A 23,466-nucleotide genomic window follows, 5' to 3' on the forward strand; every position below is an offset into this window, starting at 1 on the left:
AATGCAATAACTTTTTCATGGCGCTACTAATGCAATAAAAATGTTATTGCTTTTTAAATTAGTTCATTATTACACTTAAAAAATCAGTGTACGGGTTTTTCTAAAAACATCCATAGAAACTGAACCAGATGTCCAAATGATGTTTGCGAGACGGAAATGGAAACGTCTGATCATGCTTTATCAGTTTAAGACCACCGGGACCCTCTCCGAGCAGTAGGGGACCGATGGAAGAAAATTACAAAATTACAATTTTTTTTCGTTTTTTACAAAATGCAAAAATTGCCTTCAGGGTTTGATACGGCCATCCTGACGTCACCGTACCCGAACCATACCTCGAATCATCTTCTCTAAGGGCCCCTTTCCCGTTTTAAGCGCACGGGGTACTCCGGGATCTGTTCACACGTTAGGATTTGGACGCCAAAAACACATGTTTTACTAAAAATGCAAATTATCGGTACTCAGGGCACTGTAGGGCACTCGTCCCGTCCGTATGAACTGCAGTGACTCAGAATCGATTACTAGATGCTCTGCAAATCCAAGTGTGTGCCAAGCACGCACTTCCTGGAGTCAACCACCAAGCACGCAGAAAACTTCAGCGTGCCTGCCAGGCACGCAGAAGTTTTCTGCGTGCCTGGCAAGCACGCATCAAACTTCAGCGTGCCTGTCAGGCACGCATCAAACTTCTGCGTGCCTGACAAGAACGCAACAGACAGCAGTATTTGGTTGAGCAAGTATTCCACTAATAATAACTTGAAAGCTTACAGTTCTGCAGACCTAAGCGATAAGAATTAAAATATTGATCTCAGTCAGGAAAGAGATTTGATTTGTGTTACCGAGTCACCGAGTTCTTATCAAATCCTCTTTTTCATTACCGCTGCAAGTGCAGTCTGTCAAGCTTCAGTCAAAAGAAAATGGGGAGCACTGCTGCTTGCTTCAAGTAGCACATCTCACAATGCAAAACATCAGTAAAGAGTTGGTTATGGAGACAGCTGTCAGTCCTGCCTGTCTTACCTCACTGCAGCATCCTCCTTTGTCCCTCCTGGGCTCCAGTGTCCAGGAACATTGGAACTCGAGGATGCGTCCACCACCTCAAGACCAAACTATTCCTTGCTGCCTCCGGCTGCCCCATTCTCGCAGTCTTCAAAGAATGGCTTGTCACACCATAAAACCAACACAGGTTGACACTACAATGAATTAGAACATTACATTCCGCATCGTCACTCGGCTTTTTAGCTGCCATGTTAGATTTGTATTTTGTTGTGTCGTCTGCTGCCGCTGCCAGATGGCATTTGTTTTACAGAACTGCCAACCTAAACACACAATATGTCCGACGGCTTCACATTTCTTTCTGGAACTGAATCCCAGACGAGAGGATCCCAAGAAATGTTGTCTGCAGCTTGTAAAATAGTCCTTTGCTCTCCTGTGTACCGGTTCACTCAATATGGAAGAATAGGGGCTCTCTGTTCCAGTGTTGTATTCTGCCCGAAGTTTGCACTGTGCGTCGCGTCACCGGGCAGAAACCTGTTGGATGATAGTTGTTGTTGGTCTCCGGGGAGGCGTGAGTTGTGAGCCCCGTGAGCGAGCGTTACGAGCGTTTTTGTTCGAGTCTTCTCCTGAATGGCTCATTACTTGGTAGATTATTTGGATTCGTACGTTATTTTCATGAGCAGCCACCATGGCAGGTATTATTTGTTTGATTCATAATTTCGGTGGTTAGTTTTTAGACTTGTACTTACTTCTCGTCTTGTGCATTCTTTCATTGTTTAACAGACGATGCCGGTCTGCGGCTGCAAACAGCAGCAGCTAATTTGTTAGCGGAAATCAAAGGTGTTTGTAAAACTAGTCAAAGGGCGATTGACTGTCTTGTGAGTGGAATTGATGGGATGATCCAAATTTACCTGGACGTTCTCAAGGTAACTGTTTCAAAATGAGGTTATCTGTTGTTGTTTTTTGTGTTTGCTAACATTTGGATTTTGTTTTCATAGGATCTGTTCTACAAGAAACTATCATGTCTTGATGGATACATATCTGTGAATGCGATTACTTCAGTTCTTGATAGTTTTCGAGACCAGTCTGTGTTCCAAGGGTTACAGACAGAAGCTGAAGTCGAATCTTACCTAAGGGAAACAAGTGGGGGCAAAAAAGTTGTTTTGAAACAACTTCACGCCCATTCTAGGAACGTGACATCACGTTGAAACGAACGTGACAAACTGTCACGTTCGTTTGAGCATTGTGTCACATTCGTTTGGGTGTGAATTGGCCGAAAACCAGCTCGTTCACATTCAAACGAACGTGACACAATGCTCAAACGAACGTGACACTTTGTCACGTTCGTTTCAACGTGATGTCGCGTTCCTGGAATGAGAGTGTTGTGCTTGCAAGAAAAACTGTTTACAGGAAAGGTCAACCAAAATTAGTTCCATATAAATTTGGGTATGCTGTGAACTTCCTTCCTCAACTTGAACAGTTATTGAACTGTCCTGATGTTCTCAAATGCATTGACAACCCTTTGCCGCATGAGAATGGAATTTACAAAACTGTTATGGATGGACTGTTTTACCGGTACCATCCTGTTGTGTTGGAACATGGTCCTCAGACTCTGGCCTTCTTTATCCATATGGATGATGCAGACCCATGTGATGCTCTGAAGTCAAAAGCCAACAAAAATAATTTAAGACTAGCATATTGGGTTCTGGGAAACATATATCCCCACCTACGCTCTTCACTTAAAGCCATAAACCTACTGGCTATCGCTAAAGCAAAAGTGGCCAAGGAATTTGGCAATGATTTTATGTTCAAGGACTTTATTACAGACATGAAAAGACTTGGAACTGAAGGTGTTGATCTAATTATCAATGGGACTAAAAGAAGATTTTATGGAGTGTTGTTATTTGGTTGTCTTGATAACCCCGCAGCAGCAAATCTTGGCGGGTTTAAAGAGACCCATAGTGCTAATCATCCTTGCCGGAACTGCATGGTTCATTCTTCAGAGATGTGTGATCATTTCAGAGAGTCTAAACCCCTTCTGCGGAAGTTGGTGGACCATAACGAACATGTGAGGAAGGTCATGGCTTGGAAGAACAAAAATCAAGGTGATCCGCTGCAAGTCATCAACATTTGTGGTAAAGAAGGAGGAAATGATTTTGAAATTGATTCTGAAGAAGGAGAAGAAGAAGTCTTTGATATGGCAGACCTCAGAGATGCATCTAAAACATATGGAGTTAACGGGCCAAGTATACTATCTGAAGCTCCTTATTTCGATGTCACAAAATGCCTTCCGCAGGACATCATGCATGTTTTGAATGAAGGCGTTGTGGAAAATGTCTGCCGGCTGCTTCTCAAAGATTTGTGCTTACCTCCAGCCCCCAGAGCCAAACCAATTCTGACCTTTGATGAACTGAATCATGTGTTTGAGTCCTTATGTAACTTTGGTCATATGCAGGTCAACAAACCATCACCTATTGAGAAGGGTCATGTCACTGGAAGTAAGCTTAAGCAAAGTGCTGCTCAAATGCTGGTCCTGATGAGAGTACTTCCCTTTGTTGTTCACAACAGATTGCCTGATGAAAAGTTGGAACTAATTTTGAAGTGCAACCGGCTTGTTGATAATAGTATGGCATTTGTGTTTACTGATGCTGAGATCACGGAACTTGAGAACTTAATTGAAGAGTTTGGAAAACTGTTTAAAAAATTGTATCCAAGACATAGGTCTTTGAAATTGCATGTTCTCATCCATTTAATTTCCCAATTGAGATTACTGGGGCCTCTTCGACAGCATTGGTGCTTTCGCTTTGAAGCAATGCACTCAGACTTCACCGGTATCTTCCCTGTTGTGCGTACCATGAAGAACCCTGCTCGCACTGCAGCCAAGAGACATCTAAGTGTTAGAAATTACAAGATTAAACAAGGTAAAGAAAAGGGAAACTACCTTGACAGTGGAGACAAGCTGTCAAGTCCTGAGAAGGTCGTGGTTTCAACTTTGCCAGAAAAAGCAAGTATTCTAGCCCACTTCCCATCCGTTCTTCAAGAATCAAGTGAGATAAGGAAAGTGAGGGAAATGTCTCACCGAGGCAGCAAATGGCATGAGGGTGTAGTCTTCTTGATTGGTAAAGAAGACAATCGATTTGGAAGAATTTGTAACATTTATGTGTTGGAAGATGATACCATCATGTTCACATACAATATTCTCTCAACAAAGTGGACCCCTCCTTACAATGCATTTGAAATTTTGTCATGCAGTCAAGAGAATAGTGTCATCACCTTCTCCGAACTTCAATACAAGTTTCCAATCCTTAGGTTTAGTTTTGGATTCCGTCGTGGCCTGAAAGCATACCTCTTTCCTCAGAAACCTCTTGAGAGTTATTGAGTCTTCTAGTTTTTATTTGATGAGGTAAGGTTTGTTCAATTTTGAGTTGGGTGTGTTTGATAACAAAACAGAACAGACAGCTTTTATGTAATGATTATAATTTTATTTGCAGGTCATTTTCATTTTATGTCTATGAAAAGCCCCTAATTAGAAGAATATAAAATTAAACTTGAAACAGTAAATAAAATATTAAATTTGTCTTTCAAGAAGAAAACATGAATAAAATATTGAATTTTTCTTTTAAGAAGAAAACACTAATTAAATACTTTGCTCAACACAATTGCTGCCTGCAGAAACTGTTTGATTTAACAATAACAATGATTAATTGGTTTCATCACTTTACACTTGATGTTTAAATGAAGCTGACATTGCTTCTGTCTGAAGGTATGTAGAATTACTAATCCTGAAAATAAAGAAAAGCATTAAGTAACATTTCCAATTTTAGTAATGTTTTCTTGTTATCTTTTTTTTTTTCAGATTTACCTCAATTTTACTCTTTGTTTTTATTTGCCTTCTTAGCCAGCTTGTAAGTTCTGAAGAAGCTTCTGACACTTGCATCAATGCACCTTGTTTGTCCATGAAGAATGTATTGCAATGTATACAACTGCTTCTTGTAAAGCTCAGGGTAAGCAACTTGAAAGACTAAGTAACCTGCGAGGAGAAGAGCAACGCTCTGAAATGCTGTGGGCCTTTTATGAGAATAAAGGCAGCCGCCATCAAACACCACTGATGCACTCATAATCTCTTTGTCATTCACAGCCACAACAACTGCTGGTGCCTGAGTCTGTGGGATGTTGTTCAGTGGAGTGGCAGAATTGTTTTGTGCCTGCATCAAGAAAAGGTATGACAGCAATTACAAGTTAAATTAAATTTTCTATCCCTAATGATTTTTAACAATTTTCTCGTGCTTTTTTTTTTAAGGAATCAGTGTATACTCACATCCCATAGTTGTATGCAAGGAAAGTGATCATCCTTTTCATCAGTAAAATAGTCATTAATACCAATGACAAGTTTAATTTTTTGTAGCTCGTCTGTGGGCTCATCTTCTTTGAAGATAATGCTGAGTGGCCATATACTCTCATTAAAATTTTGCTCAATCAATGTTAGCAACAATGGCACTCTAGTTGAGTAATCATACAAGAGCTGCAACAAAACAAAGGTGACCATTTCTTACAATAAGTAAATTCAGGTCTTCCCTTGATTAAATTGTCTAATTTCCTGTCTATTTTCTTACCAGATCAGTATCCTTGAGGAAGGGGTACATTTCAATCATATCCCAAGCAGAGTGGCTGCGGGCAAAGTTTGCTCTTGCTTCAGAGCAAATATCTAGCGCCATCTTAACTGTCAGCTTGTTAATTACGGGCTTCCTCAAAATTTCGTCTGCTTCTTCTGCACTTAGTGTTCTGGAAATAAACAAGCACTCAGGTGAGAGTCAACCTAACATTTCACCTTTAGCCTGAGGTACTTCACAAACTAACCGAATGTCATCTGTGCTTGATTCTGTTGTTTCAGCTGTTGTTGCTCCTTTCTCAGCAGCCAGTGCTAGTTTCTTTGGAACTTTATTTTCCCAGTAATTTCTTTCATTGCGAATGCTGGCACTAAGTTTGCGAACAAGCTGCGCCTGCAAGTGAAATCAATAAAATTCGAGTGAGTACAGTCTTGCTGATAAGGTCTTCATACTAAATAATTTATAATAAAATAAAGATTAAATATTTCTGTAAAGTACTTGCCTTATACAAAGGAATGTGAGGAGCATTCATTGATTTCAAACGATTAACTACTTGTGTCCTCAGAACTTGGTATTCACGTTTAGTAATGTAGAGCCCTTTGGTGATGTTTAAAATGTGGGCCTTCAGAAAGTCATTTATCTTTTGAGTGTGTCTTTGATGAACATAGACTAATCCCTTGTTGATGCTTTGTTGCAGGCTTTTCGGGAATGGAGGAAGAGGGACAAATGGAGTTATTTTTTGTCCAATCCGTCTTCTTGTCTGAAATGATAGAAATCAAGCAGTCAACTAAAGCTTCATATTTTGATAAATTGATAGTAAGGATTATGCATTAAAAACTTACAATCTGTGGTTTTCGCCTCTTGGTTGTGGAAACCTTTAAATTCAGTGAATTATTTTTACATGCCAAAATGATGTGCTTCTGAAAGTGTACTTAAACTTTTGATTAACTTACCTTTTGATGCTCTTGATGCTGCTTATCCAAATCAAGGGGCTGTTCAGCTTGCTCCTCGCCCAAGACCTCGGGCTCTTCTCCTGGTGGTTTGTTAGATTCGGATTCCAAAGGTTCCAATTCATAATCTGTGAGAGATCAAAATCAGTCATTTGGAATATTAACTGTTCGCATTTCATAGAACAATTAAACTTTTTTCTCTCATTAATTTGGCCTCAACTAAAATACTGTCTAAAAATTTTTTAAGTATTGACTCTGTTATGCATACATATTTTATAATTGAAATCTCACCTGGAGGTGCATCAGACTTCCTTGATTTGACTGCCCGAGGTAATGTTTCTCTCCTATTCTCCTTGCCTGAAACTGCTGTTAAATGATAAAATCTGTTATTGAATTGCCAAAAGATTATTTCTGTAGACAGCTGCCAAACATTCATGTAAGGTTTACACATGCTTACCTGGTGACTTTTTAGTTGTTTTTTTTGTTCGTAGTTTTGGGATTGGGACTGGAACTGCAAATGTATCAAAATAGAGTTAACACAGTGGTTTATTTGATGTTTTAGATGTTTAACTCCTAGCTATATAGATACCTATGTTTAGTTCTTTAAGCTTTGCACGATTTGAGGCAAAAGCAGCAATTGAGGCAGACAGGTATTCATTTTCATCGTCTGAGAGGGGTTGATCTTCAATTGTCCTTTTTCTGCCTCTGCAATATCATAAAAGCAAAGTCATTGACAGTCATTTGGAAAAGCAAAAGTATGATTATTAATATAGAAAATTAAATTTATTGTTAGGATTAAGTTCAACTGTGTAAGAGCGTATTGTCTTCTTTTTTAAACCATTTTATTCTATGTCTAGTTTTACCTCTGAGACTGACGTTGTGGCAGCCTAGAATCATCATTTCTGGATAGTGGACTTTCCTGATTCCTCCCACCATTTGTTGGTTGTGGCCTTGAAGAATTGCTCGTGGATGGTGTAGTGTCCTGATTCTTCCCGGATCCTCTGAAATTTGTAAAACCTGTGGTGAACTCCTATCAAAGCTTATTAAATCTTTATTGCATTTAACATTAGTCTCTAGTGGTTTACCCCTGAATTTGTGATGTTTGCTGCCTCAAAACATTGCTTGTGGATGGTGGATTATCCGGCCTTCTTCCTCTGAAATCTGTGGGCCTTTGCTGATGAACCCCCATTGACTCCAAGAAAGCAAGATCTTGATCGCTTCTAGAAAAGTGAACGTCATCTTTTAATAACTCATATCTATTGTTTTAAATTACACGAAAAAGTGTTGTTTTCTTACCTTCCTGTGCCAGTTGTTTCTATCCAGTAAAACAATAAAGCAATTGTGATTAATAGATACACTCTGAGACAAGATCAATACTATAAACCTAATTAATTTAATTACCATTTTGGATTTCTTCAAAGTTACCGTCAAGACCATTTGATGGAACAGATGTAACGTCCTATAAAGACACAAAAAGGCAACTTGAGCGAAAGTTTCTCATAATTTGACAGAAGGTTTCAAAAATCCCTTGTACTCACATAGGGAGCGAAGAAAACCTTCACTAGCTGCCTATCCACTAGGACATCTTCTGGTTCGACCTCAAGCTCCAAGTCGTAGAGGATATTAAGGCTCTTGAAGGTCGGATAGTGGGTCACAGTCCTTGCTTTGAGAACTGGATCCCGAGCACAAAGACTCGCAAATTCCTCACGTAGGTCGCTTCCTGTACCTGTTGTCAGCTTTAACAACTTCAGGCGCCCTTCAACCTCCAGCACAATCACAACCATGGTGAAAAAGATGACTCTGGCGCACACAATCTAGACTAACTAACCGCTGATTCTCGTTACCAGTACTTTCCAGTGTAGCTGGAAGTTTAAAAGTTCCACACCTGCGAGCCAAAAATGCTACCAACTACAGAAGCATAACTGCCAAGAAAAACGAAAACCGTCTCGTCTCTGTTTCTAGGAACCGGTGCTAAGGTGAGCAAAGCACTATTTTTGGCTGAGCGATAGCGAAGCCTGTTACTCCAGTGGGGTTGAAAAGTTTTTTCTGTCTGTCTGTGTGTCTGTGTGTGTACACTACTCCTCCTGAACGGCTCGGCCGATCTCGGTGAGATTTTGCAGGATTATTTGGTATATTCTTGGCTCGGCACACGCGAAATTTCACTATCCTAGCTCACGTGGTTCAGTTTTTATAGCCGAAAAACGCTTAAAAAACGGCGAAAAATCGAGTCTTCTGCAGGCAGATCACTTCTGTGTTGAAGGAAGGTGGGTCTGGGGGGCGGGGCCCCCAGCCAGGACAAGTTAAAAAGTTACAAGGATCAAGATTGTGATATCTGTTGATGAAACAACTCTATCTAGAATAAAGGGGGGCAGCCCCCCAGTATGCAAGTTAGAAGTCACCGACGATGGACAAGCCAATGCCTGCCGAAGGCAGGCTAGCGCCGCAGGCCAAGGTAGGTAAGCCAGGCGCGGATTGGAGGAACAGGCCGCGAGACATCGCGAAGCCTGTTACGACAAGACGCGGTCTGGCGTAAACCTACCTTGTACAAGCTGCAGACAACATTTCTTGGGATCCTCTCGTCTGGGATTCAGTTCCAGAAAGAAATGTGAAGCCGTCGGACATATTGTGTGTTTAGGTTGGCAGTTCTGTAAAACAAATGCCATCTGGCAGCGGCAGCAGACGACACAACAAAATACAAATCTAACATGGCAGCTAAAAAGCCGAGTGACGATGCGGAATGTAATGTTCTAATTCATTGTAGTGTCAACCTGTGTTGGTTTTATGGTGTGACAAGCCATTCTTTGAAGACTGCGAGAATGGGGCAGCCGGAGGCAGCAAGGAATAGTTTGGTCTTGAGGTGGTGGACGCATCCTCGAGTTCCAATGTTCCTGGACACTGGAGCCCAGGAGGGACAAAGGAGGATGCTGCAGTGAGGTAAGACAGGCAGGACTGACAGCTGTCTCCATAACCAACTCTTTACTGATGTTTTGCATTGTGAGATGTGCTACTTGAAGCAAGCAGCAGTGCTCCCCATTTTCTTTTGACTGAAGCTTGACAGACTGCACTTGCAGCGGTAATGAAAAAGAGGATTTGATAAGAACTCGGTGACTCGGTAACACAAATCAAATCTCTTTCCTGACTGAGATCAATATTTTAATTCTTATCGCTTAGCTCTGCAGAACTGTAAGCTTTCAAGTTATTATTAGTGGAATACTTGCTCAACCAAATACTGCTGTCTGTTGCGTTCTTGTCAGGCACGCAGAAGTTTGATGCGTGCCTGACAGGCACGCAGAAGTTTGATGCGTGCTTGCCAGGCACGCAGAAAACTTCTGCGTGCCTGGCAGGCACGCATCAAACTTCTGCGTGCCTGACAAGCACGCAGAAGTTTTCTGCGTGCCTGGCAGGCACGCTGAAGTTTTCTGCGTGCTTGGTGGTTGACTCCAGGAAGTGCGTGCTTGGCACACACTTGGATTTGCAGAGTGGTGTCTTTGCGTCGCAGGAACCCACCAGTATATAGACAATCGGACGAAGAGACGCTTAGAACGCTATTTACACTGTAAATCTGGTTAATCTAGAGTTAAAACATATTTGGCTCGTCTGGATTAACGACAGAAGGTCGCTGCACGTTTATACAGGTTATTCTTATCCATCGCATAGGTTGTAGGTGCCTGTGACGCAAAGACACCATCTAGTAATCGATTTTGAGTCACTACAGTTCATACGGACGAGACGAGTGCCCTAAGTACCGATAATTTGCATTTTTAGTAAAACATGTATTTATGGCGTCCAAATCCTAACGTGTGAACGGATCCCGGAGTACCCCGTGCGCTTAAAACGGGAAAGGGGCCCTTAGAGAAGATGATTCGGGGTATGGTTCGGGTACGGTGACGTCAGGATGGCCGTATCAAACCCTGAAGGCAATTTTTGCATTTTGTAAAAAACGGAAAAAAAATGTAATTTTGTAATTTTCTCCCATCGGTCCCCTACTGCTCGGAGAGGGTCCCGGTGGTCTTAAACTGATAAAGCATGATCAGACGTTTCCATTTCCGTCTCGCAAACATCATTTGGACATCTGGTTCAGTTTCTATGGATGTTTTTAGAAAAACCCGTAAAAGTCGAATTTTCGAATTTTCAACGTCGATGCGCGAGGGTCAAGCTTTAAGATACAGACCTGCCCCAGATCGCGTTGAGTTTGTAATGCCATGAAGTAACTTTGGCGCGCTATTACGTTTGCGATATCGAAAAATCGTGTTTCCCGGCCCACCCTACCCAGCTCCTTCCACCTCGAAGGGTACGGTCCAAGCTGCGCCGTCAAGGGCCCGGCACTGTACCACTGTAAGCGTGGTCTGATAAGGAACAGGAAAAGTAGCGATAAACATTGCAATCGCAACCTTGGCTCATTTCGGTCGTTGTGTTTGTCTAACTAAACCGCCATGGGGCCTATTCAAGGCGATTACCAGTACCAGCTGAGGTGAAAATAGGAGGATTTGCGACTAGCTGGGGTTGAGGTCTCGATAGCTTCTCATCGGTTGTCTTTGGTGGGTAGGTGTCGAGCTGGGCCAACACAAATGGTGGGCAACAAAGAGCAGAAAATCACTCATTTCCCGTATGTTTTGAAAAATCCCAAGAGCACATCAACGCCCTTATTTTGGCAACTGTTCAAACACTAAATATTACATACACTTTTGCATGAAACAGTACCGTGTGTGGTGCTGGTAAACTTTGCGTTCGTTTTCCGTTGAAGAACATCTTAGTGCAAAATGAACGGTAATTAAGTTTCCTTATCGTTTTCCAATACAAATTTTCCGCTCAAGCTTCGTAGCAACAGGTGAATAGAAACTAATTGAAATGTTGCACCCGGAAAACTGCAACCTCATATGCTTTTGATAGCATTATCAGTGTGACAGTGACCCTGTCCGAGAGCTGTGAGGGCATAATTCACAGTTAAGTGCGCATTAAAAAGTGCGCATAAGTGCGCGGAAGAAACTGTTTTTAGATGAGAGTTTTGGTAGTCAACCCAAATTTCTGGCATGACTCTTTTTAACATTTCGATTTGCAAACTTTTGGCGCAAACGGGTGGCATTGCGGTGGGCTTATGTTTATTTTAGAGGGTAAGAGAAATTCCGCCTGACAAATATTTGGCGAAACATCGGATTGCTACAGCCATCATTTGAGAGAACCCTCCTGTCCTATCTAATAAACGCCCTCACTGCTTTAAAGCGAAAGTGACACATTTGTTCAGACTGCTCTTTATTTTTCGTGTTGAATGGAGAAACATTGCGTCGCTTTTCGTTCTCACGACGAATCGGGGAACACTTCGGCCACGAGGGTTTTCTTGTTGACCTTGCCCATCGGGTTGCGCGGCACCTCCTTCATCACGCGCAACACCTTGGGCAACGAGTACGGCGGCAGCTTTTCGCGCGCCCAGTCGCGAAGCTTCTCCAGGCTGAGTGTCGCGCCGTCCTGGAGACGCACAACGGCGGCAATCTGTTCCCGTTGGGGAGAAAAAGGGAGAAGTTATTTACAGTACAGTACTGCCGCGAGAGAGGGCACCTCAAAGATTTAGGAAACAAATGTGTCTACTTAGTACTCTCTCACTTACAGCTTGCTTCCATGCACACTCCTTTCAGAGTACTTGGTGACACACGCTAAGATAGAGTGTGCCTGACAAGTACGCGCTTAGGTACTACCGATAGTCCTATCTAAAAGCATGGGCCAGGTTGTTCTTGCAGGCACACTCTACTTTAGCGTGTGCCTAGCAAGTACTGCTGTAATAAGAGTGTCCTTGGAAGCATGCGGTAGAAGTAAGTGCAACATACAGACACTTCAGTTTGCAGAGTGTGAAAATCACCTGATGAAAATTTCAAGAGTGATTCTCTTTTCGAAAATGTCATCATTGATAACACTCCAGTCACAGCCAAGCATAAAGCCCTTTCATGAAAGTGTCATCAATTTGTGATGAAATCGCCATCCTTTGCAAGTGATGAAAACGTCCTCTACAATTTTGACATGAAATGACAACATACTCTAAAAGTCGTATTGTGAAGATTCTCTGTATTATAAGGAAAATTCACACTGCAGTTCACTCTGCAGTGCAGCTGACTTAAAACCATATCATTGATAATTCACTGTCCCCTGCAGTAGATATTTTGACGATTTTCGTCTGTGCCATGGAGAATACATGGTGATGCAGCCTTTCACCGTAAGACATTTAGAGTGCAACATTTTACAGAGCACACGGACTAGAAGCTACTTGCCTTCTGACCCCAGGTGCCGTCGGCAAGGCCCACCACAGCGCAGTCCGCGATGTCGGGGTGCCCCAGCAGGCATGTCTCCACCTGCACCGCGCTCACCTTGTAGCCCCCCGTCTTGATGATGTCCACCGAGGTGCGGCCCAGGATCTTGTACGAACCGTCAACGAATTCGCACGTGTCTCCTGCATTTGGACAAGGAAAATAAAGCAGCCGTCATGTTATACGATCGGTGGGCGCGCACCGGAAGAAACGGCGGCGTGATTTTCAGTCAACAATCGACAGAAAACGAATACACTTCTCGTCTACTGTCGGCATCTTTGTCATAGCTTGTGTTAAAAACCTTCACACTACGCAGAGATAAAGGACCTTGAAACCCTTACGGGAAAAAAGGTCTTAACAGCCAACGTCAGTTGACAGCGGTCTCAGAGAACAAACAAGTTGACACAACAAAAAATTTGTTTGCCCCCACAAATTTTTAATAACAGTAGCTAAAAATTTTGTTTCGGCAACTATGTTATGGATGTTAAGTGTCGTTGTTGATACTCCAGTAGACTCCGAATCAAATTCCGTTCCGCCACAAATGAGCTGGATCTTTAAGTGTGGCGGCGCAAAGATCCGAGTGTACTGAACAAGTTGCTTAGCCCGGAAAGGTCTATTTCCCTCTTAAATAGGGCAGTTTGACAGCTTGAAGTGCATTCGTCTCGCCTTGCCTGTCTTGAACCAGCCGTCCGCCGTGAACTCCTTGGCAGTGGCGTCGGGCTTCCGCCAGTAGCCCGCGCACACGTTGGGGCCTTTGACCAGCAGGTGGCCCACCGTCGGCTTGCCGTCCTTGACTCGCAGGACCGTGCCTTGGTCGTCGCCCTCACACAGCACCTGCCGCACAAGTGGATCTGTCAGTTGCTGGGAATGCCATTGTCAACAGTCACCCCAACTGCGCTACCGATTTTCATCACGTTGCCAGCCAGGCCCAGTTCACTTTTGTTTTTGGCTGATCGATAGCGAAGCCTGTTACTCCAGTGGGGTTGAAAAGTTTTTCATGTCTGTCTGTCAGTCTGTCTGTCTGTCTGTGTGCACTACTCCTCCTGAGCGGCTCGGCCGATCTCAGTGAGATTTAGCACACTTTTTGGGTATGTCCTTGGCTCAGCACACGCAAAATTTCACTATCCTAGCTCAACTGGTTCAGTTTTTATAGTCGAAAAACACCCAAAAAACGGCGAAAAATCGAGTTTTCTGCAGATAGATCACTCCTGTCTTGGAGAAAGGGGGGTCTGGGGGGCGGAGCCCCCCAGCCGCGACAAGTTAAAAAGTTACAAGGGTCAAGATCGTGTTATCTGTAGATGAAGCATCTCTATCTAGAATGTAGGGGGTCTAGGGGGCGGAGCCCCCCACCATGCGACAAGTTAAAAAATTACCGACAATGGACAAGCCATGGCCTGCCGAAGGCAGGCTTGCGCCGCAGGCCAAGGTAGGTACGCCAGGCGCGGATTTGAGGAACAGGCAGCGAGACATCGCGAAGCCTGTTACGACAAGACGCGGTCTGTCGTAAACCTACCTTGTAATCCTTTTCTTGCTAAATCGAAAATTGTCGCAGAGGTAGAAAATAACTTCAATCATTATTGGAAATGCCACTGAAGTGGCATTGGTGAGACAACTCACCAATTTTCCGCAATACTTTCAGTATCGTAATCGTACACGAACGTATCACCGAAAAAAGGGTCGTACACAAATGTATCACCGAAAAAGGTTCAGACATCAGCGAGATTGGCCCTTGTTTTCCTGTGGACTTGTCACCCTTTAATCGGTGACACATTTGTGTGCGACCCTTTATTCGGTGATAAATTAGTGTAGGTCCTTTATTTTCGGTGATTCGAATTTGTTTTTGGTGATATATTTTAGTATCACCCTTTTTAGGTGAGACTCACCTCTCACAGAGTAAGATGTATAACGATTTGATTTTCAGTGCGTGATAAAAATAAAATTTTACGGTTAGGACTTTGTTCTCTTCACACTCAAGTGAGTTCACTCTGTGCGTCCATCTGCATGGTTGACTAACCGTCATAAGTGACTGCGTGAATGGATGACTCCAACTGGTATCAATGAACAAGCCAGGCATTTTCGTCAATCCACCAGGATCGATGGACACAAATGCTGCTTCAAATCCATGTGATCCAAATCCGTGCTACTTCGTTCATCATGCCCGGAAGTCCATCAAGTTTAAACGAAGAAGTTGGACAGTTGTCCACGTGACAACTTCCCGGCATGGCACTGGAAGTCAACCGTGTATGACATCTTTGGTCTCAGCAACCTCGGGAATGTTGAACAATGTAAATTGAGGGAATAAATTCTCATGAAAATCTACCCTGCCGGGATTCGGGCGTGGGTCGGGGGGTCATAATGGATTCAATGTTCGTAGCCAGGCCTTCTAAGCAGATGAAATGATGTAGAAAGAAGTGGTACATGAAGTCACTGAAAATGTGTTCTGCTTTTAGACATGTCCTTTTGTGTGCATAAGCTTTGCTCAAAATTGGGTGTGCGTATGTACGCACTGCAAACCCAATTGCATGACAGGCACACTCTAGGAGACGTGGGACAAAGTGTCCCATCTTTGTAAGAGTAGGACGAAGCCCATCCCACGTAGGACAAATCTGTGTGTGACGCTTACAAACGTGAGAAAGTTTGTCGTGCGTTAACTAGTGCATGCCTGTCCCACACTTTGATTTGCAGTGCGAATTTGATCCACGAAGCGGAAGAAGTGGATAAGTCGAGTTGAATCCGTGCACTTTTGCAAGGCCTGAACCTTGCAGGTGGGAGAACAGGTGGGGAATGTCATCTAAAATTAGATGCAAGGGGATGGAGCTTGTCTCACCACACTTATTTTTGGGCCAAATTTTCGCTCATGTTCACTTGATAGACTGATAAGAGGTCACTGAATCATCTCGACTTAACCCCTTCTTCCGCTTCGTGGATCATTTGTGCGAAACAAAGCAGGGCATTGTGCGTTTCACGCCCATGCTCCATTCTGCACGAAAAAACTACGTAGAGATGTCGGGCAGGATTTGCAGTTTTGATGTGGTCTTACTTAACAGGGAACGCACCTCCTCTCGCTGTCCGTCCATCGCGGGGCGTACGATGCGCACCCTGGCGGCGGGCAGCGGCGTGCCGACGAACCCTGGTTTGCGGCCTGACTGCGGCTCCAGTGGGTTGGAGAGCACCATGCCCACCTCACTCATGCCGAAGCGCTCCAGCAGGCGGTGCCCCGTTGCGTCCTCCCACTGCTGGAACACCGGCACGGGCAGCGGCGCCGAGCCGCTCGCCATCAACCTGGGAGGAGGCGCGTCAAGGTTGTAGACACTCAGCTGCTACGTACTTTTAGGTGCATAGGCTTTGCACTGAATTGAGCATGCCTTCCGATATGCACGAATCTTATGCGCAACAACGCACGGTTTTGTGCTTACACGGTAAAAACGGATACTGGTATTTCCAGGAACTCACTGGAAATAGCCTCTCTCTTTACTGAAGGTTTCCTGGGAAAACCAGGCAACGTTTTTACCGTGTAGTAACGCACAAATTGGTGCATTTCAACACTGAGAATGAATTGCACTGGGAGAAATAATGAAGATTGTGGCTGTTAAACCTAATGCCACTCTCCACTGTTTACCGAAAGAAGGTGTTTACCGTACCCTGGGATACAGTAGACACCGTACCTGAAAGAACGGCGTTCACTGTATCCAGGGAACCTGCATCCACTGTACTTGGAAACTTTTCAGACACGGCATTCAGTATAACTGTAAGATAAAGGCGAAATTCCAAAATCGCGATAGGAACGTTTCGATGACGGAAAAGAATTCATTTCAACAAGACGAACAAAAAATGATAAGCATGTTATGGGCTCAGACTCGAAATTCAACAGATATCGGCATCAAAAGTCTAAAAAAGTAGAATTTTGGAACGTAATTTGATGAGTCCTATGTTAGGGGTCCAAAAATCCTACTTTTTTAGACTTCTGATCACGATTTCCACTGAATTACGAGTCTGAGACCATAACATGCTTATCATTTTTTGTTCGTCTTGTTGAAATGAATTCTTTTCCGTCATCGAAACGTTCCTATCGTGATTTTGGAATTTCGCCTATATCTTACAGTTATACTGAATGCCGTGTCTGAAAAGTTTCCAAGGTACAGTGGATGCAGGTTCCCTGGATACAGTGAACGCCGTTCTTTCAGGTACGGTGTCTTCTGTATCCCAGGGTACGGTAAACACCTTCTTTCGGTAAACAGTGGAGAGTGGCATTAGGTTTAACAGCCACAATCTTCATTATTTCTCCCAGTGTGGTCGCCACCATCACCCTTTAAATGGGTGATGCAACTTCGTTGCCCAAATTGTGGTGACGAAAAATTCATCACCCGAAATTTGGTAACAGGCGTTTGGTTGCCCAAATTTGGGTAACGCCCTCGGCGACGCCGTGAGGTCCCCGATGACGTCCTCCCGGGGCCACCACGATGACCGGAGGCCTCAACGCCACATTGGGTCATCGTGGTGGCCCCGGAAGAGCGTCATCGGGGACCTCACGGCGTCGCCCGACGACGTTACCCAAATTTGGGCGATGATTTTATGACTGCCCAAAATTTGGTCACCGCGGGCTCGTCACCCAAATTTGCTCTGCAAACTGAACAGTGTGCTCAGTACACTCTATTTGGAGTGTACTCATAAGCACACTCCTGTGAGAGTGTGCTCAGCGGAGTACACTCTAACGAGAGAGTGCTTAGCTGAGTACACTATAACGAAAGTGTGCTTAGCTGAGTACACTCTAACGAGAGTGTGCTTAAGTCGGCACAATACCGTAAACCGGGGTAACTTGAGACAATATTTCACGTTTTTTGGACCACTGAGAATGAAAGAGTCACCACCATCGCCCTTTCATTGGGTAACGCACGCGCCGTTGCCCAAATTTGGGTGACGAGCCAGCGGTGACCAAATTTTGGGCAGTCATAAAATCGTCGCCCAAATTTGGGTAACGTCGTCGGCGACGCCGTGAGGTCCCCGATGACGCTCTTCCGGGGCCACCACGATGACCCAATGGGGCGTTGAGGCCTCCGGTCATCGTGGTGGCCCCGGAAGGACGTCATCGGGAACCTCACGGCGTCGCCGAGGGCGTTACCCAAATTTGGGCAACCAAACGCCTGTTACCAAATTTCGGGTGATGAATTTTTCGTCACCACAATTTGGGCAACGAAGTTGCATCACCCATTTAAAGGGTGATGGTGGTGACCAATTCATTCTCAGTGACCGTGTGTCCACAAAACTTCTCTCACCAACCCAAATCTCAACTATGTTTAATTTCATATGATTACATTCGGTTTTGACCCCACGAATTTTTTGGGAGTCTCCTAAAATGAGAGTAATGGGCCTCTAAAGTTGTCTCAAGTTACCCCGTCATCTGGGGTAACTTGTGAGACACCTAGTTTTTACTTTGTTTTTTCACGGAAGTGGAGTTTTTGCCAGTCCATACTGGTTTTCTGAGACATTTAACTTATTTTCAATGAAAAGTACTAATTGTGGAATATATTAGAAGATTTTTGATCCTTATATTAAGATTTTTTCATCAAAGTTACATTTGGTAATTTGAGGGATAACGGCACTTCAGAAGCGCAACGATTCTTCCATTTCACATCCAACTCTGTCAACTAAGTAGAGCGATTCTCTCATTTCACATCCAACCCTGACACCTGTTAAGATATTTTTCTTTATTTCTACGTACACAAGTCCATTCCTGCAAAGGTATATAGTCTTAGTCAATTTTTGAAATTTACTCAAAATCCTTAAACTATTTTCACAGTTGTTTTTCTTCAAAAAATCGACGGTTCTTGGGCTATAAGTAGTCCGATTTCAATGACATTTAGCTCGTTGGAAAGGTAATTAAATTCCCCATCTTTTGAAACTTCAAGCTTTATTATGTCTCATCTGGTCCGTGTGTAGTTGAGAAAACACTCAAACTTAAAGCTGCATATCAACTTGGGACCCTCTACAATGTCTAAAAAAGTGATTCCCGATCAAATTCGGCTGAGTTTTGATCTTAGAACGGAGAGGTCCGTTATTTAAACCACCCTGTAGTACAAGGAGGTGCCAGTGTCAAGTTACGCCTCTCAACTTCCGTCAAATTTAATGAAATTTGGTGTCTCAAGTTACCCCGCACTGTTACCATTTTCTATAAAAGTCAGTATTACCCGATGAATGATATGTTTCCCTCAAAACCAATGCTGCATTTAGAATGTTGAAATAATAGGGTTGAAAGGTACTACAGTAATTTGGGTCTCAGCAAGACGTGTTTCGAGTACCAAGGGAGACTTGAAACACTTCCCTAAAATGGTTAAGTTTACCAAAATTGAAAAATCGTTATAGAACTGACCAGCTTGGTCCTAACCCGCCGTTCAAACGCTTTATCATCTTTCCAAACAAGTATGAAAAAAAGTGCTAGGGCAGTTTTGACCTCCGAATGTGCCGAGCCAGGTGGCAGCTCCAAAAAGGTGGAAAAGCAGAAGTGTCTCAAGTTACCCTTGCTGTCTCAAGTTACCCCGGTTTACGGTACATGCAGCTGAGTACACGTTCGTGGGAGTGTACTCGTGAGTACACGCTGATGAGAGTGTACTCACGAGTACACACTCATGAGTACACTCTAAAGAGAGTGTACTGAGTACACTGTTGTGTTTGCAGAGTGGGCAACGGCGCGTGCGTTACCCAATGAAAGGGCGATGGTGGTGACTCTTTCATTCTCAGTGAAAATGCAAGCTCAATTTTATCCTAAGCTCTTGCGCAAAAGAGTACAGAGGAATTCAGTGTGTAGATTTGGATTAAGGTCAGTTGGGGTAAAAACTACGCCCCTAAAAGGGATAAACATAACCAGGCCGGTACGGCAACAGTTTGCATTAATGGCTAAAACTCAAAGTAAAGCAGCGCATGACCGAACCAAGCGAACAGCTTTTCCTGGGTGTGGGGCAAGTGTATGCAATCCTATGTGGTCCAAAGAAATACAGCGGAATAGGGAACGAAACTCCGGCACACCCTCACATCAAGGAAAAGCTGTCCCCTTGGTTCATGCTGTGCTTTTTCAGTTGTAGCCCCTAATGCAAACTGTTGTCGTAACATCCTGCAAAACATGGTTTTGTTCGAGGATCCTTAAGGATCCCTGACCTCCAGGTCAGTTAAAAACTGACACTGCATTCGTCACGTATCATAAGACAATGTTCGCTAAAGGTTTTGCAAGTACCTCCACACTCACGAGACACAAGAAAAACAACTTATCCTTTTGAAAAGAATTCAGAAGTTAAGGGTTAAAACTTTAACGCGTACGATAGCATTATGATGCCCTTATGAGGTACGTTAAGGATTCCAAGGTTTTGCTTCCTTTCGGACTGTGACGTAAGGATGCTACACTGTGAGAAAAAAGTACGGAACATGTCTGGTCAATAATTTGCCTGGCCCGACTTGCCAACTACGGAACTTCCGTACTTTTTTCCGTACCCCTTTACATGGGTTCAAATGGAGCATGTACGGAACGTTCCGTACTTTTCTCCGTACTTCCGTACCATATTTTTCAATACCATTTCCGTTCATACGTACGGAATTCTTAACAGTGTACCTCATCTTGCGGCGCGTCGTGTCCCTGACTTGGTCGCGCTGCTGGGGCGTGCTGCCCACCGAGGCGCCGTACTCCTCGAGCAGTTTGGCGTAGCTGGTGGGCACGGCCATGAAGACGTTGACGCGGTCCTCCGCGTCGGACAGCATCTCGCGCCACACCTGGCTGGCCGAGAACTTGGGCAGCATGGTCACCCTGCGACACGCAGGCAGCTGTGCTTGCACCACATACTTCTCTGTTCACATTCACAACCGTCGGGGAGCACAACACGTGTATCCGGACGGCCAAAGGTCTAGACGACACACACTAAATTTTTATGTACAATTTAGTACGTGGTGATGCATAATTTTAAACTTGTGTGCCGTCGTGCATAAAATTGTGCGTGAATTTGCATAAATTCATGCATTTTCACGCACAATATTATGCAAATTCCCCGCATGCACAAAATCGTGCAAGTGGCACGTACAAAATTCTACATGAACATTTACTGTGCACTGTGAGGAAAAGATGCGGTTTTCACCGCTAATTTATTTATATACGGTATTTGCCGTACCTTTCTGTACTTCCGTGCGGCGTTTACCGTAGTTTATACTTTATTGTTTAGCTGAAGCCATGAATTCCATTCCAAGGGGTTTGGGTGAGTTTATAAAATCGTCCAGATTTACTTTTGAGAAGCTCCAGACAAAAAAAAAACCACTTGGTCGGCGACATCCTAGGAGCGGGCGCTTGTGGTGTTTTATCGGTTCCTTGTATGTATACGAACTGCCGAAAAGACACTTGGACGAAATCCGACACCCCCTGTGGCTTTGGTACGGGTCTAAACACCCCACAAACAGCTGTTTTCGAGGGTTTGGGACTACATGGGTTCTCGCAAACCGAGATCCAAAAAAGTACCCAAATGGGTCTCAGATACTCAAAAAAATGCGCTCTTTCGAATGCCGTGTCGAACGAGGCTCTACGACGTCAGGTTTGGATGCTACGGGCTCTCAAAGTTGCTCAATTTCACTATTTTTACTGAAGATTTGAGCATATCAGGGCCGTTTGAAGTGGACCATCGGCGATTTCGCTCCTCTTTGTCTTAAATGGTGCCTACCCATCGGTGAACACCCCCACAAAATTTCAGCCATGTCAGCCAATTTTTAGAGGAACTGTGATCAATTTAAGTTTTGGGTCATTTTACCACTGGGCTTAGGTGGTTTTGGGTCCAGAAAAAATAATTTTTCTAGCTATCTACTTGTGATCAGCACCTCTTGAAACGCCTTTTTAACATGGTGCCTCAAAACTTTTTTTCGAGGACAAACTCTCTAAGTTATGTTCCAATTACAGCTAGAAAAAGACAAGTTTGTCCTCGAAAAAATGTTTTGAGGCACCATGTTAAAAAGGCGTTTCAAGAGGTGCTGATCACAAGTAGATAGCTAGAAAAATTATTTTTTCTGGACCCAAAACCACCTAAGCCCAGTGGTAAAATGACCCAAAACTTAAATTGATCACAGTTCCTCTAAAAATTGGCTGACATGGCTGAAATTTTGTGGGGGTGTTCACCGATGGGTAGGCACCATTTAAGACAAAGAGGAGCGAAATCGCCGATGGTCCACTTCAAACGGCCCTGATATGCTCAAATCTTCAGTAAAAATAGTGAAATTGAGCAACTTTGAGAGCCCGTAGCATCCAAACCTGACGTCGTAGAGCCTCGTTCGACACGGCATTCGAAAGAGCGCATTTTTTTGAGTATCTGAGACCCATTTGGGTACTTTTTTGGATCTCGGTTTGCGAGAACCCATCTAGTCCCAAACCCTCGAAAACAGCTGTTTTTGGGGTGTTTAGACCCGTACCAAAGCCACAGGGGGTGTCGGATTTCGTCCAAGTGTCTTTTCGGCAGTTCGTATACATACAAGGAACCGATAAAACACCACAAGCGCCCGCTCCTAGGATGTCGCCGACCAAGTGGTTTTTTTTGTCTGGAGCTTCTCTTTATTAGGTGAAAAGAAATGGGTGTCTCTCACCTAGTGCACCGCACGGTGCACACTGTACTTGCAGGTAGAGTAAACACCGTACTTCCAAGTGTACGGCAAATTCTGTTATTAATCAACGGTGAAAACTGTGAACCAATGGACAGATGGACAGTGGACCAATGGTCCTACGCGAACAAATCCAATTTTCTGATTTCGCCACATAGAATTGTCACGATCATGCTTGATCTCGTGAGAGATATATTCTTTTGGACCCGTCTCAACGAAAGACGAAAGTTACTTTTTGTACGGACCTTGTACGATAACTGTGATACCGGCACAAGGCTCCCGGACGTTCCTCAAAGATATGAACAGTACGGGAACGCCGCTCCCGTACAAGAAAGCGGCCCAGCAACATAAGTGGGGTAATCAGCAGAGCGAGGCCAGGCCATTCGCACAACTTTCCGACCTGTTTCGGGCTGCCGCAACCAACTCGATTTGGACACGGCCTTCTAGGCGTGCAGGGGCATCGGACCGCACAATAATGTTACCAAACACAATTGATGACATGGTTGTCAGGCCCATGCAATAAGTATAGGAGCTTCGATGAAAGTGTCATCAAGTTGTGATGAAATCGCCAACATGAAAGTGACGCATATATCATCCACAGTTTTGCTACAAAGCGACAACAATTTATTTTCAGTGTGCGTGACGTGCAGTGTCGGGGCCTACCTGCCTCCCGCGGCGAGCGGGCACAGCAGGGCGTTCATGATGCCGTGCATGTGGTGCAGCGGCAGGGTGTGCAGCACGTTGTCGCTCGGCCCCACGCGCCACGCGTGCTGCAGCGCGTGCACCTGCGCGGCGAGGTTGCCGTGGCTCAACAGCACGCCTGCAACACGCAGGACCGTCACAGACAGTCTCACCAGGACAAATCGTAGAGCAGGGGACACTGGAAGCCGCGGGCTTCCAATTTTGCCCCAATTTTGCCCAATTTTCGGTGACAATGAAAGAATGACCGGCAAACTGCACTCTCGGACTCGTACTGAGTTTTTCTTTAATAACGTATAGACGATTGTGCACATTAAT

At 44.2% G+C, this 23,466-nt stretch overlaps 3 protein-coding genes across 3 annotated transcripts; 1 reads left to right on the forward strand and 2 right to left on the reverse strand.

Moving 5' to 3' along the window:
- Positions 1-813: 813 nt before the first annotated feature.
- LOC117642339 lies at positions 814-4,619 on the forward strand. The gene is made up of 5 exons (XM_034380421.1): positions 814-1,682; positions 1,771-1,913; positions 1,986-2,160; positions 2,370-4,390; positions 4,479-4,619. Exons 1-4 carry the CDS (start codon positions 1,676-1,678, stop codon positions 4,364-4,366), a joined length of 2,322 nt encoding a protein of 773 aa, XP_034236312.1. The 5' UTR covers positions 814-1,675; the 3' UTR covers positions 4,367-4,390; positions 4,479-4,619.
- A 29-nt stretch (positions 4,620-4,648) lies between these two features.
- LOC117642340 lies at positions 4,649-7,844 on the reverse strand. Its single transcript, XM_034380422.1, has 13 exons — positions 7,630-7,844; positions 7,408-7,545; positions 7,134-7,249; positions 7,002-7,055; positions 6,836-6,910; positions 6,548-6,672; positions 6,437-6,469; positions 6,097-6,354; positions 5,845-5,987; positions 5,601-5,769; positions 5,306-5,509; positions 4,850-5,192; positions 4,649-4,769 (listed from the first exon to the last, which is right to left on the reverse strand). The coding sequence occupies exons 1-12, from the start codon at positions 7,731-7,733 to the stop codon at positions 4,857-4,859; spliced, it is 1,755 nt and encodes a 584-aa protein (XP_034236313.1). The 5' UTR covers positions 7,734-7,844; the 3' UTR covers positions 4,649-4,769; positions 4,850-4,856.
- A 3,929-nt stretch (positions 7,845-11,773) lies between these two features.
- Positions 11,774-23,269, reverse strand: LOC117642341 (malonate--CoA ligase ACSF3, mitochondrial-like; the record flags this gene model as incomplete). The annotated part of the gene is given in 6 exon segments (XM_034380423.1): positions 11,774-12,031; positions 12,802-12,980; positions 13,509-13,671; positions 15,894-16,119; positions 20,435-20,626; positions 23,113-23,269. Coding segments are annotated over 6 exon segments (1,109 nt in total), but the record flags the coding sequence as incomplete, so codon positions are not given.
- Between the last annotated feature and the right edge of the window lie 197 nt (positions 23,270-23,466).

This window comes from Thrips palmi, unplaced genomic scaffold (assembly GCF_012932325.1).
Source record: "Thrips palmi isolate BJ-2018 unplaced genomic scaffold, TpBJ-2018v1 HiC_scaffold_16, whole genome shotgun sequence".
NCBI lineage: Eukaryota > Metazoa > Arthropoda > Insecta > Thysanoptera > Thripidae > Thrips > Thrips palmi.